The 12765-nt window shown below is 47.8% G+C and overlaps 1 protein-coding gene across 2 annotated transcripts in view; it reads left to right on the forward strand.

The window, feature by feature from the left end:
• The window catches only part of Naga (alpha-N-acetylgalactosaminidase), a 10501-nt gene extending 7022 nt beyond the window's left edge, over window positions 1–3479 (forward strand). For both annotated transcript variants that reach the window (XM_008844779.3, XM_008844778.3), the window contains 3 exons: window positions 573–770; window positions 2211–2354; window positions 2827–3479. In XM_008844779.3, coding sequence (XP_008843001.1) covers window positions 573–770; window positions 2211–2354; window positions 2827–2973 — 489 coding nt within the window. In that variant the 3' untranslated portion in view covers window positions 2974–3479. The remainder of the gene's footprint in view (window positions 1–572; window positions 771–2210; window positions 2355–2826) is intronic.
• Window positions 3480–12765: the final 9286 nt, after the last annotated feature.

Below are 12765 nucleotides of genomic sequence, written 5' to 3' on the forward strand. Positions count from 1 at the left end.
GAGGGTTGTTAGCCTTCATGTGGGTGCTGAAGCACCCTACACACACACACACACACACACACGGCAAGCACCGTACACACACACACACACACACACACACACACGGCAAGCACCGTACACACATACACACACGCTCATGCACGCACATGCAGGAAGCACCCTATTTTTATTTTGAGACAAGGTCTCACTGAATTGCTCAGGTTAGCCTTGAACTCCCTCTGTGACCTTGTGATCTTTCTGCCTGAGCCTCTTAAACAGTTGTGATTACAAGTCTGTGCCACCAGGCCTGGACCCTTGGGCATATTTCTTAACCTGCATGTCCCCACTTACAAACTTTCTGGCCACAGGTACCATCTCATCATCTGAACAGCCAAAGACCATCACCCCGACTCTCCTTGATGCTCAATGGAAAGTGACTTACCCCAAGGCCACACGGCTGTGCCAAGCCAGGCCCCCACGAGCTGTCTCCCCAATCTCTGTCTCCTCTTGCTTTGGCCACATGTTTGTCAAAGACCCTGCCACCCACCTCTCTGAGGAGGCTGGGGCTGACCACTCCTTTCCTCTGCTCCCAGCTGCTCATTGGGAACTTTGGCCTAAGCTTTGAGGAATCTCGGTCCCAGATGGCTCTGTGGACGATGCTTGCAGCCCCACTCTTCATGTCTACAGACCTGCGCACCATCACCCCCCAGAATATGGATATTCTTCAGAATCCACTCATGATCAAAATCAACCAGGACCCCTTAGGCATCCAGGGACGCAGGATTTACGAGGTACTGGAGGAGGGTTGTGGAAGACAGGGCTGAGGAACTGGGCTCCCCCAGAGAGCAGGGCTACTAGACTGGAGAGTACCTGGAATGCCCTCTTAGGGTCCCTCCTGGTTGCTTAGGGTTAGAGGCTCTGCTGGGAGCTGCTCCAACCGCTGACTTCCTGCCTGGCCTCTGAGCAGGATAGCTCCTTGGAGTCACAGTGGCACACATCACGAGAGCACAGGATCAGTGAGTCACAGTGCGGTCGCACACAGGTGATGTCCCGCAGAAAATGAATACTTCCCTCCAGAGTTTATGAAAAATTTTTGTTCTTGTTTCTCTGTTTATTTTGGTCTTTTTGAGCCAGGGTCTCCCTGTAGCCCCAGCTGGCCTGGAACTCACTATGTAGACTAGGTTGGCCTTGAACTCAGAGATCTGCCTGCCTCTGCCTCCCGAGTGCTGGGATTAAAGCCACCAAGCCCAGCTAAGAGTTTATGAAATTGTTTTAACCAAAAACTACTACTGGTGTGTACTTTTACTAGGGGCTGGGCATTCTTGGTATGGTGCATTTTCTTAGCAAGGTAGATGCTCTTTCCTGTTTTCCTGAGATTAGAGCTTCAAGAATTTAAGCAGCTTTCTCCCAGGGCTACACATTTGTATAAACAGAGTTGAATTCAATAGTGTTACCCCAAAGCCTTTGTTATTTGCACAAATTCCTGACTCTGGTGAAAAGAAACATATCAAAAACTAGAGAAGACTTTTCTTGAGAGTTGGTGAGATGGCTCAGCTGGTAAAGACACTTGTTGCCAAGCCTGATAATCTGAGTTCAATCCCTCGGTGGTAGAAGGAAAGAGTGAATGCTACAGGTTGTTTGCTGACCTTATAACATGTACTGTGCATGCACGCACGCACACACACACACACACAGGAGATTTATATATATAAAGGCACTTGAATTAGTGATGCCGAGAGGAGGTAAATAGTCCCTGCCAGAAGTGCTGACGGTGGAGCTGGGTGGGCCTGGAGAACCTTCTAGAGGATGAAGCTGCCTCTCTACTCAAAGCCAGCACCACTGCTTACCCTCCCAGAGCAGTGCCCAGTGTTCCTGCTGGGTGGTGCCCCCAGCAGCAGCCCTGGCAGGGGTCTTGGCGAGCATTCCCATGGTGTGCCCTCAGTTCGCTGTGTCTGCCTGTCGTTCCCCTCCCACCCCACCCCCACCCCATCATCCCGTGGGTTTCTGAGGCAGGGCCTCTTGCAAGGGGCCTGCCACAGAGTAGGTGTCAGTACCTGCTGAATCAGGAAAGAAATGGGAAATGAGTGCTAGGAGGCTGTGGCATCATCCTCAGACCTCTGTGGAACCAAGCTGTGGACTGGGGTCGGAGGCAGAGCACAAGGAGAGGCCTAGGCAGGGACACTGGGACCACTGAGCAGGGACTGCAGCCAGTGCTCGTTTTTTACTCCTAGGATGAATACCAAATCGAAGTGTACAAGCGGCCCCTGACTAACGAGGCGAGCGCACTGGTCTTCTTCAGCCGGAGGACAGACATGCCTTACCACTTCCACACCTCCCTCGCAAAGCTGAACTTTCCCAGAGCCAAAGTGTATGATGTGAGTGTCCTGACACCTACAGCCCCCGGCCCAGCCTCAGAGGGCATTGCTAGGAGTGGTCCTTACTCATATATAGCCACACCCATGACTTGGGGCCTCCGGAAGGTGCAGCCAGGGGCACCCAGAGTTGTGGTGGTGTTCTCTGCCCTGGTACTTTCAAGCTGTGCAGGTGGGACTACTGTGTAATGAGTGCCCTTGACTCCCAAGCTGGTCCTTCCTCGTTGGTCAGCTTTTGCTATCACACTCTTCACAGCTTTCCACTGGGGGGGCGGGGGTTCTGCTTTCTGTGCTCCGGTTTCTGTCAGCTTTGCTGGTAAGGAAGTGAGGGAGGGTCAAAGCTCCCGCTCCTGTAGGGTGGGCTGGAGGCCTAGCACCAACAGGTCACCGTGCAGGCTTCTCCATCCTCCGAGGGGATCTCTGCATAGCTGTTCCCATGCTAGCACTGATGGTGATATGTCCCTTCCCGTTGCAGGCCCAGAACATCTTCTCAGGAGAGATCATCAGTGGCCTTTGGAGTGAGAACAACTTTACTGTGGTCATCAACCCTTCAGGGGTTGTGATGTGGTACCTGAATCCTGTCAAGAACATGGATATATCTGAGACAATGTACCAGTTGTGAGGAGCCAAGAATGACAGGCTTTGGCAGCCCCACTGAGCCTAGACCATGGAGCCTTGGCATGCTGAGGACAAGTGGCAGGGCACTGTCCTTCCCAGGCTGCTCAGTGATGTGACCCCATCATACCCAAAGTGCAATTGCAGGGCCAGTTCCATGCCCTGCCAGAGCATGGGCCCTCTTGCCAACTTCTAGGGGCAGTTTCCTGTGGCCTTCCTGGCCTCTGTCTCCACAGCTATGCAGCTGTCACCGAACAACTTGGCCAGCCTCCTGAGCCCCTCACAGGCAGGGCATGATGCCCATCAGACTCGAGCCACTGACCTTGCTGCTGACTCTGAAATAAGGATTGGGAATTGATTAGGAGTGGAGATCTGACTCCAAGCCAGGAATCTCATGAATCATGTGATTGGCTTTGATAGGAGAGGGCCTTGCAGTTGATACCTCCTGGGAGTGAGGGTCGGACAGGAGACCTTGGCTCTCTCAGGTCACCAATAAAGCTGTTCTTTAGTTGAGTAGTTGTAATATGGACCTGGGGCTATGGGCACCTTCAGTTAAGGACTTTTGGTGGTACCACCCGGAGCGCTGGCTTTGCAATCTTGTCCCACTTGAATGGATGTCATCTTCGGGCCCTTTTCCAGGGTGACATTTGGACATAGTTTCCTTAAGTCTTCCTTCTCCCTCGTATTACACTTTCTGGAAATATCGGGCCATTCCTGGTGTGTCTGACACTGGTGGGATGGAGCAGCACAGTGTGCTGGAGTAGCCATGTTCCCAGGCTCTCCAGCTTATGCTCTGCCCAGCAGTGTCCCCAAGCCCCAGCTCCTCAGCCTACTGGCTTTCTGGTGGCTCTGTCTACCCTCACCTCTCCTTTTCTGTCTCCCAACCTAGCAGCTGAGTTCACAAATTTGGGGTTTTTTGTCCTCTTCTGAAATCTATTGTTCCTCCTCTGCCCAGTCAAAAGAATAGCAGATTTGCGTGGCGTGGTGGCATGCACCTTTGTTCCCAGCACTGAAACTGGGAGGCCAGTTTGGTTTACATAGTGAGTTCCAGGCCAGCTGGGGCTACAGGGAGACCCTGTCTCAAAAAGAATAAAAGGGGGCTGGAGACATGGCTCAGCAGCTAAGAGCACTGACTGCTCTTGCGGAAGACCAGGGTTGGATTCCCAGCACCCACATGGCAGCTAACAACTGTTCAAAACTCCAGTTCCAGGGAGAATCCAATACCCTCTTCTGACCTTCGAGGGCATTGCATGATACAGGTGCACTTAGACACAGGCAGGCAATATACTCATACACATAAAATAATATTTTTTAAAACCTGGCTGGTGTGACTACCTGCAGTTGGATCTGAACTCCCAAGTCCAGGACACAGGCACCGTCTCATCTGGTGTCTTTTTCCCACTGAATGCTGGTGGCAGAGCAGGCTAGCTAGGTCCTTCTCAGGCCTTAAATGCAGGAGCATCCAGTGCTGCAAACCTTGCATGGCATTTCTTCTGGGTAGATCTACACTCTACCCCTAGGGGGTCTGAGGTCCTTATATCAAGAGTAGGATGTAAAGAATTCAGAAGCGCACATTTGACAATGTAATGTTATGAGTCAGGGTTCTCTACTAGAACGGACCAGTAAAACAGGGCTTATTAAATCAGCTTATGAAATATGGGCAAAATAGTCTGACAGCAGCTGTCTCACACCTGAAAAGGTCCATAGTCACTCTGTCCTTGAGGCTGGGTGCCTCAGCAGTTAGAGAAGTCTCATATAAGAGAGACTGAGAACCCAGTAGTTGCCAAGTCCACAAGACTGTGTGTCTCAGTGTACCCAATCTGGGGCTGATAGGCCTGGAGGGTTCCATTGATCCTCAATCCATGTTGGAACCCTGGAAAAGCTGGTTCTAATATCAGCTAATGAATCAGCAGCAACCAGGTAAATTAACAAGGTGGTAGTAGCAAAGGGCAAGAAAGCAAAAGGCAAGTATCTTTTCTTTTCCATGTCCTTTTTTATCTCAGCTGCTACCAAAAGGTGCCACCCACACCTGGGGTGGGTTTTCAAACCACATCGATTCAGGCAATGATAAAATAGGCATACATACCCACGGCCAACCTGTTGTAGACAATTTCTCAACTGAGGCTCCCTGCTCAGGTGATTCTAGGTTGTGACAAGATGACATTTAAACCAACCATCATAGGGTGGAGAGATGGTTCAGCGATCGAGAGCACTGGCTACTCTTGCAGAGGACCCAGGTTGAGTTCCCATTACTCACATGGTGGCTAACAACCATCTGTAACTCTAGTTCCAAAGGAATTTGACACCCTCTTCAGACCTCCCAGGCATCACACAGCACATACAGGGAATTCACTCTGTCCTGGGTAGCTTTAACCATCAATTTGACACACCTGGAGTATCAACTGAGAAATTGCCTTGATTGGACTGGCCTGTAGCCATGTCTGTGTGATAAGGCGCCTTCTTGACCATAACTACACTGTGTTGGAGTCCAGACTGAATCTAGCCTCTAAAACTAAAAGGCAGTTAGCCCAGGGTGCGGGAACAGTAGATATGGCTCAGTTACACCAAGGTATGAGTTTGAAAACACATTAGCAGGGTCCTGGTTGCCTAGAGAACAGGTCCACATGTGTCTGGTTGCTCCTGATAACTGTAGATTTATGGCTTCTGTGTTTTATGCTTGACTTGCTTTGCAGAATAGTAATTGTTAAACGGGCTTTCCACCCCCCAAGCTATAGAAATGCCTGGAAACTCAAACTTTTTACCCCGGATGTGGTTTTTCTGTATAAAAGCTTGCCCTAGCAGGTCATGGCGGCACACGCCTTTAATCCCAGCACTCGGGAGGCAGAAGCAGGTGGATCTCCGTGAGTTCAAGGCCAGCTTGGTCTACATAATGAGTTCCAGAACAGCTGGAGCTACAGGGAGACCCTGTCTCGAAAAAAAAAAGCTTGCCCTAAAGATGGCTTGGGGCTGCACTTGGGACCCAAATGCCCAGTGTAGTCACTAGATGGCTAATAATGACTTTCTTTTGGGTCTGGAGAGATGGCTCGGTGGTTAAGAACACTGGTGGTTCTTGCAGAAGACCTGGGTTCAAATCCCACCACCCACATGGCAGTTAACAACTGTCTGTAACTCCAGTTCCAGGGGATCTAATGGCCTCTTCTGCCCTCCACAGGCATTTCATGACACAGGTGCACTTACCTACATGCAGGCAATACACTCATACACATAAAATAAAATATTAAAAAGATGCTCTTTTTTGGCAATTTTCTGTGTCTGAATGGTCTTCTCTGGTGAAACTCCCCACAACATCTCTAGGGTATCTTCTTGATTTTTGAGTGCTGTGGGAGGGCCCAGCAAACTGTGGGCAGTGCCATCCCTGGGCAGCTTGTTCTGTATTGTATAAAAAAGCAGGCTGAGCACAGGCCAGGGGAGCAAGCCAGTAAGCAGCGTTCCTCCATGACCTGTGCTTCAGATCCTGCCTCCAGGTTCCTGTCCTGAGTTCCTACCTTGGGCTCCCTTGGTGATGAATTATGACCCAGGAGATGGAAGCCAAATAAACTTTCCTCACCAAGTTGGTATTGGTCAGAGTATTTTGTCACAGCAATTGAAGGCAAACTAGAACACACTCATAGACATAAAAAAAATAAAATACCAACCATCACATCTTGTTAGACTGGGACTTTACTGATTAGGTCACCATGTCTGATCAATCTGATGATTGAGTCACCAGAGAAAGCTCCCCTTTCCCTGTTGTTTTCTTAAGGAACTTAGGAGTTCAGAGCCTGTGCCATCAAAGTTCCACCCATAAAGGCTCTACCCCTAACAAATTCAATTTTTGTTTGTCTAGGAAAGTATTTCATTTTTCAGAACAATTTCACTGAAAATAGACTTTTAGGTTCTTTAAATGCTGCATTCCACTTTATTTTGTATTCTTGAAGAGGTGTGATGTAGTTCTTGCTGTGTGGGTAAGATTTTCCCCTATTTTACCCCCGGTTCTTTGTTTACGCATGCTGTGTAAGCACTCTGCTTCTGAGCCATATCCTTTGCTTGGGTTTCTTCGTTTTGTTTTGCTAGTGCTTTGGGAATTCTGTTTTTGCTTCGAGACAAAGTTTCTACATGTAGCCCAGGCTGGGCTCAAACTTGTAATCTTCCTGCCTCAGCCTCCCAAGAGCTGATATTACAGGTGTGTACTGTTCAGGTTCTGAGACTGACGTCTTAAATATGTGCTGAGATGCTCAGTTCTTCCAGGTGTGATTACATTATCAGTGTTGGGAAGAAGGGGGAAGGGAAGTAGCTAATAGTCCTAGATTAGGTCTAGTAACTCGGTCTTTTTTTAAAATAGCTATTTTTTTTTTTGTTTTTTTGTCTTTTTGAGATAGGGTCTCCTTGTAGCCCCAGCTGTCCTGGAACTCACTATGTAGACCAGGCTGGCCTCGAACTCAGAGAGATCCGCCTGCCTCTGCCTCCCAAGTGCTGGGATTAAAGGCGAGCGCCACCACACCCGGCCTAAAAATAGTTTTTATTTTAAAATTGTATGGTTTGTTTTCCCTGTATGTATGCAGTGTGCATGCAGTACCTGTGGAGGCCAGAAGATGGCATCCGGATCCTCTGGAACTGTATTAACAGCTAGCTGCTAGCCACCATGTGGGTGCTGGAAACCAAACCTGAGTCCTCTGGAAGTGCTCTTAACCACTGAGCCACCTCTCCAGCCCCAGAACGCAGTCATTTGGTGAACCTCTGTCCTAGACTTTGACCTAACAAACACTTCTCAGTTGTATTTCACCCTCATTTACAAAAAAGCTACAGGCAACTGGAGATGGGTATTTCTCTTCTCCAGGTCATTTGGGCTCTGGTAGTTAGTTTCTGATTAAGTAGTTTCTCCTGAGGACAGTCCTTGATAAAGGAAACCAAATTCTTTGGGTATGTTCTCAAAATAGCTAGTTTCCCACTTCTGAAAACATTAGGGATGCTGATGGTTAAATCCTGTCGATTTGAAGGAATGTTAACTAAGAGATAGGCCTCTGTGTGTGAGAGAGACAGTTTTCAGAAAGGATTGACTGAGGGGTGGGTGGGAGCACCCTCCCTCAGAGTGGGAGGCACCTTCCACTGAGTGGAAGACCCTCAAGGAAGAGGCAGCCTCTGCTGCTTGCTAGAGTCGCTCCATCCCTGTAAGTGCTGCTGGGGCTGCAACCACCCCAGCCAGCATCAGGCTCCACCTCCTTCAGCCCTTCCAGCCTAGACTGCAGACCAGAAACAGTCCAGGAATCTTCCAGGCCTTCATCACCAGATTGAGACTGCAGAGGCATCCACCATGATACTAAGCAGCAGGATTCTCAGCCTCTCAGTCTCTAAATGGTCATTGCTGGGTTAGCCTATCCCCTACCATGTAAACCAATCCACTGAATCCCCTTGTATAACACACAGGCACACACACACACACACACACACACACACACACACACACACAATCTGTTCCTCTAGAGAAACTTGACTAATACAGAGATTTTTTTTCTCCCTCTCAGTCTTCAGTGTAGGGATCTCATAGGGCTTCTGAGAATGAAATGCAAAATTGTTCAACAACCCACGAACACAGGTTCTGCAGAATTACTGACTCCAGCTTGTCCTCACTGACCTTCCTGCAGTTCCAGAATAACGTGCCTTCCTGCTTTGGCACTGGTACCATGGTGAGTTTCTGTTTCTGAGCTTTTGCTCCTGCTAAACTACTAGTCTCTATATCCACCTGCCTGGCTTTCCAGTTCTGCGGCATAAGTTTAACTCTGTGACTGCAACACTCTGATAGGTCTGTGACTTGTTCAGGGTTTTTTTGTTGTTGCTGTTCAGACTTTTTTCTTGACCAGTGTGATGGCACATGTCTTTAATCCCAACACCAGGAAGGCAGAGGCAGGCAGATCTCTGTGAGATTGAGGCCAGTCTGGTCTACATAGTAAATTCTAGGCCAGCTGGGGCTACAGGGAGACACTGTCTCAAAAAAAAAAAAAAAAAAAAAGTGCTTTTTATAGAAAGAATCTGAGTTTCAGGAACAATCAAACCAGACAAGGGCTGGCAAGATGGCTCAGGAGGTGAAGGCTCCTGCCACCAAGCCTGGTGAGTTCAATTTGATTCCCTGGACCACACACAGTGGAGGAGAGCACCAACCCCCACAGGTTGTCCTCTGAGCTCCACACATGTACAATAGCATGCATAAACACATGCACACAATAAATAAATAATAAATAAATAAATTAAATAAATAAATAAATATTTTTTAAATGTTGAAAAATGCAGAGAGAAAATATTTAAATGTCTTCTGGGTCCAGTAATATTTGGGAACAGAGCTTCTGAAATCTTCTGCTGTGTAACATCCAAATATTTAACATATTTTTTAAGACCTTAGGTTTGTTTAATGAGCCTACAAGAAAATAAAGAAATGGCTGTGAAACTGAGGACTTGGCTCTACAGTGTTAGAGTGGCTACCTCTAAAGGACTGAAATTTTTGGAATAGTCTAAAATGATGATTCTCAACAAGGATGCTACAAGTTAGGAAATAACTGGGGTCCTTTTTGGTTATCAGAAACAGATGTCACCTCAGACATTTAATGACTGCAACGCCAAAGGCACTTGACCTATATACCCCCTCATGACTTTCAAATGGATCTCTGACTACTGTTGTAGGTAAAGGACATGTTTATATCCGTTTGACCTTTTATGTCTAGCAATATCTTTTATCATTTTAATATATACAGAACTTTTCAGAAATTCTATCACTGTATGCCCTAGTTACTTTTCTGTTGCTGTGATAAAATACTCTGCTAAAAGCAGCCTAAGAGAGAAAGAACGAATCTGACTTATGGTTTAAAGATACAGCCCATCACAGAGGGGTGGCAGGAGCTTGAAGTAGCTGGTCACATCAGAAAGCAGTGAATGCTTGGTGCTGTTCAGCTCCCTTTCTCCACTTGTACAGTCCTGGATCCCAGCCAGGGAGTGGTGCCACACAGCAGGCGGGTCTTCCCACTCAATTAACATAATCAAGATAAAATCCTTAACAGGCATGCTCAGAGACCCATTTCCTAAGTGACTCCAGAGTCCGTCAGGCTGACAAGTGACACTAACCATCCCTCATCAACATGACACCCAAACACATCACTGTTAAGCCATGACCTTCCACACACTGTCACCATAGCCCATGGCTGTTATAATGTAAAATGCACAGTCCAATTTTAAGTCCCCACAGTTCTTCAACAATTCCAGTCCTTTAAACATCTTGTCTCTCAACTGCAAGCTCTTGAAAAATCAAAGACAAGTTACATCCTTCCAACATAAATGTCACAGAGTAAACATTCTCATTCCAAAAAAGAAGAATCAAGCATAGTAAGGAATGATTGATTAAGACCAAAATACATCAGGACAAACAACAAACCCTACTGCTCCATGTCTGGCACTCAGGCTTGTAGTGAAACTGGATGGGTCTCAAAAGGCTTGGGTAGCTCCACATCTCCATCCCCACCACTTGCAACACGCATAGCCTCTCTCTTGGACTGGCTCTACTCCACGCTATGCCCAAAGCTCTCCTTGGTAGATGTCCTACAGTCCTGTCATCTCCATCACCATAAGGGTCTCCACCTAGGCAACTTGGGCTTTGCCTTCACAATTTGACACAATGGCCTCTTAAGGCATCCCTGCAGGGACTCTGCCTCTGCCAAACATTGCCCAGCATTAACTGTTCCCTGAAACTGCAGAGGGAGACTCCATGACCTCCCATTCTCTCAACTTTCAAGCTTCCCAAACCAGTACCACATGGATGACTCTGCCAAGTTTGGCTGCCAGCCCAGGAGCCCCCTTGGACCATAGCTGCATCCATTTCTATGTACAGATCCTTAGAGTTCCTTTGAGGAGCAAGGCACTCCCTCAGCCCTGTTCTCAGTTCAAGCTTTCCCCTGTCAAGTAAATTTGCACCTTTACAATTGGAGCTTTGGATGAGTCTTGCCCTCAAGGCACCTTTCTTATTGTCCCAGTGTCAAGGCCAGGTTTCTCTTTAAAGGCACTAACCTCCTCATCACAGCTGCTTTGCTGTCTACACTCTCCTCCTCCAAAATTTTAAGGTCACACATCATTCTTCCACCAAATAAATTAGGTCATTGTCTTCATAGTCACACTCATTCAAGTTCTCAGGATACAAGCAGAATGAAGCCAGATTCTTGGCCAAAATCTGACAGGAAGGGCCTCTAGCCTAGTTCTTTGTGGAGTCCTTGTTCCACTCTGAAACCTCATGCGCCAGGCTTCAACTGTCCACCACAACAGTCCATTAAGCTTTGTTTACAGGGACTGGAGAGATGACTCAGTGGTTAAGAGTATGTATTATTGCAGAGGATCCAAATCCAGTTCCCAGCACCCATATCAGGTGGCTCACAACTGCCTGTAACTACAGCTCCAGGGAGATTAAGCACTAGCATCTGCAGCCAACAACACTTACATGCAAACCCCCTCCTACACACACATACATATGTTTGGAGGTTTTCTAGTTTTTGAGACAGGGTCTCACTACATAGCCCTGGCTGGCCTGGAACTCTCTATGTAGACCAGGCTGGCCTCAAACTCCAAGAAATCCACTTGCCTCTGCCTCCCAAGTTCTGGGTTTAAAGACATGCACCACCACACCCAGCCTCATATATATGATTTTTAAAAATAAGTCATAAAAATAATAAAAGCTTTGGTTATAGCATTCAAAAGTTTTTCTAACCCAAAGTTCCAAAATCTTTTGCATTCTTCCCACAAATTGGTTCTAAAGACCTGAGAACCACATGGTCAGGTTTATCACTACAACTGCCACACTTCTCAGTAACAATTTTTGTCCTAGTAATTTGTCTGTTGCTGTGAAAAATATTTTTGACAAAAGCAACTTAAAGAAGAAAGGACTTCTGGCTACAGTTCAAGGATGAAGTCCATCATGGTGGGGGGAGTCAGGGCAACAGGAGGAGCTTGAAGCTGCTCATCACATCCGCAGTCAGAAAGCAAAGAACAGTGAACATGTTGCTGTTCAACTCTCTCCACTTACAGAGTCCAAGATCCCAACCAGGGAAAGGTGCCGCCCACAATGGCAGGTCTTTTCACTGCAATGCAATCAAGATAATCCCTCACAGGCATGCTCAGAGGCCCATCTCCTAATTCCAGATGCTGTCAAATTGACATTTAACACTAACCACCATGATGTGTAAATTAAGAAAAACTAAACTTGAGAGAGTGCCAGGTTCTGGCCTCCCTCTGGCCTCCAACTACCAGAGGGCCTGAGAACCCAGGCAACAGCATCACAGCCCCCAATCCAGCCTCCACATTAGTGGTGGGCTTCCCCTAATTGCGCCAGACCATCCCCCTACCTGGGATTTTGTGAGGCCCCTCCCAGGGCCCCAGGGCAGATCTGATTTTGGTGGGTTAGGGCTGAGATCCTAGAGAACAGCCTGAGAGGGTGGGTTCAGACCTCCATCAGGGTAGCTTCTCAGAGCTCAGCAGACTGCCAGAGGGTGCCAGGTTCTGGCCTCCCTCTGGTCTCCAACTACCAGAAGGCCTCAGAACCCAGGGGACAGCCTCACAGCCCCCAGATCCTGCCTCCATGCGGTAGACTGCCTGAGAGAGCCTGGATCCTGCCTCCACGTGGTGAAGGAAGCCTGAGTGTACCTGACTGGAACCTGAATTGGGCTTCTGTGGGTACCCCTGAATAACTGATCTAAAGACATCAGTTCCCTCCAAAATAAACCTAAAAGAACCTGGACCCTGTAACAACCAGCTTTACATAACCAATAAAGAA

Source organism: Nannospalax galili, unplaced genomic scaffold, assembly GCF_000622305.1.
Source record: "Nannospalax galili isolate Female #2095 unplaced genomic scaffold, S.galili_v1.0 scaffold180, whole genome shotgun sequence".
NCBI classification, from domain to species: domain Eukaryota; kingdom Metazoa; phylum Chordata; class Mammalia; order Rodentia; family Spalacidae; genus Nannospalax; species Nannospalax galili.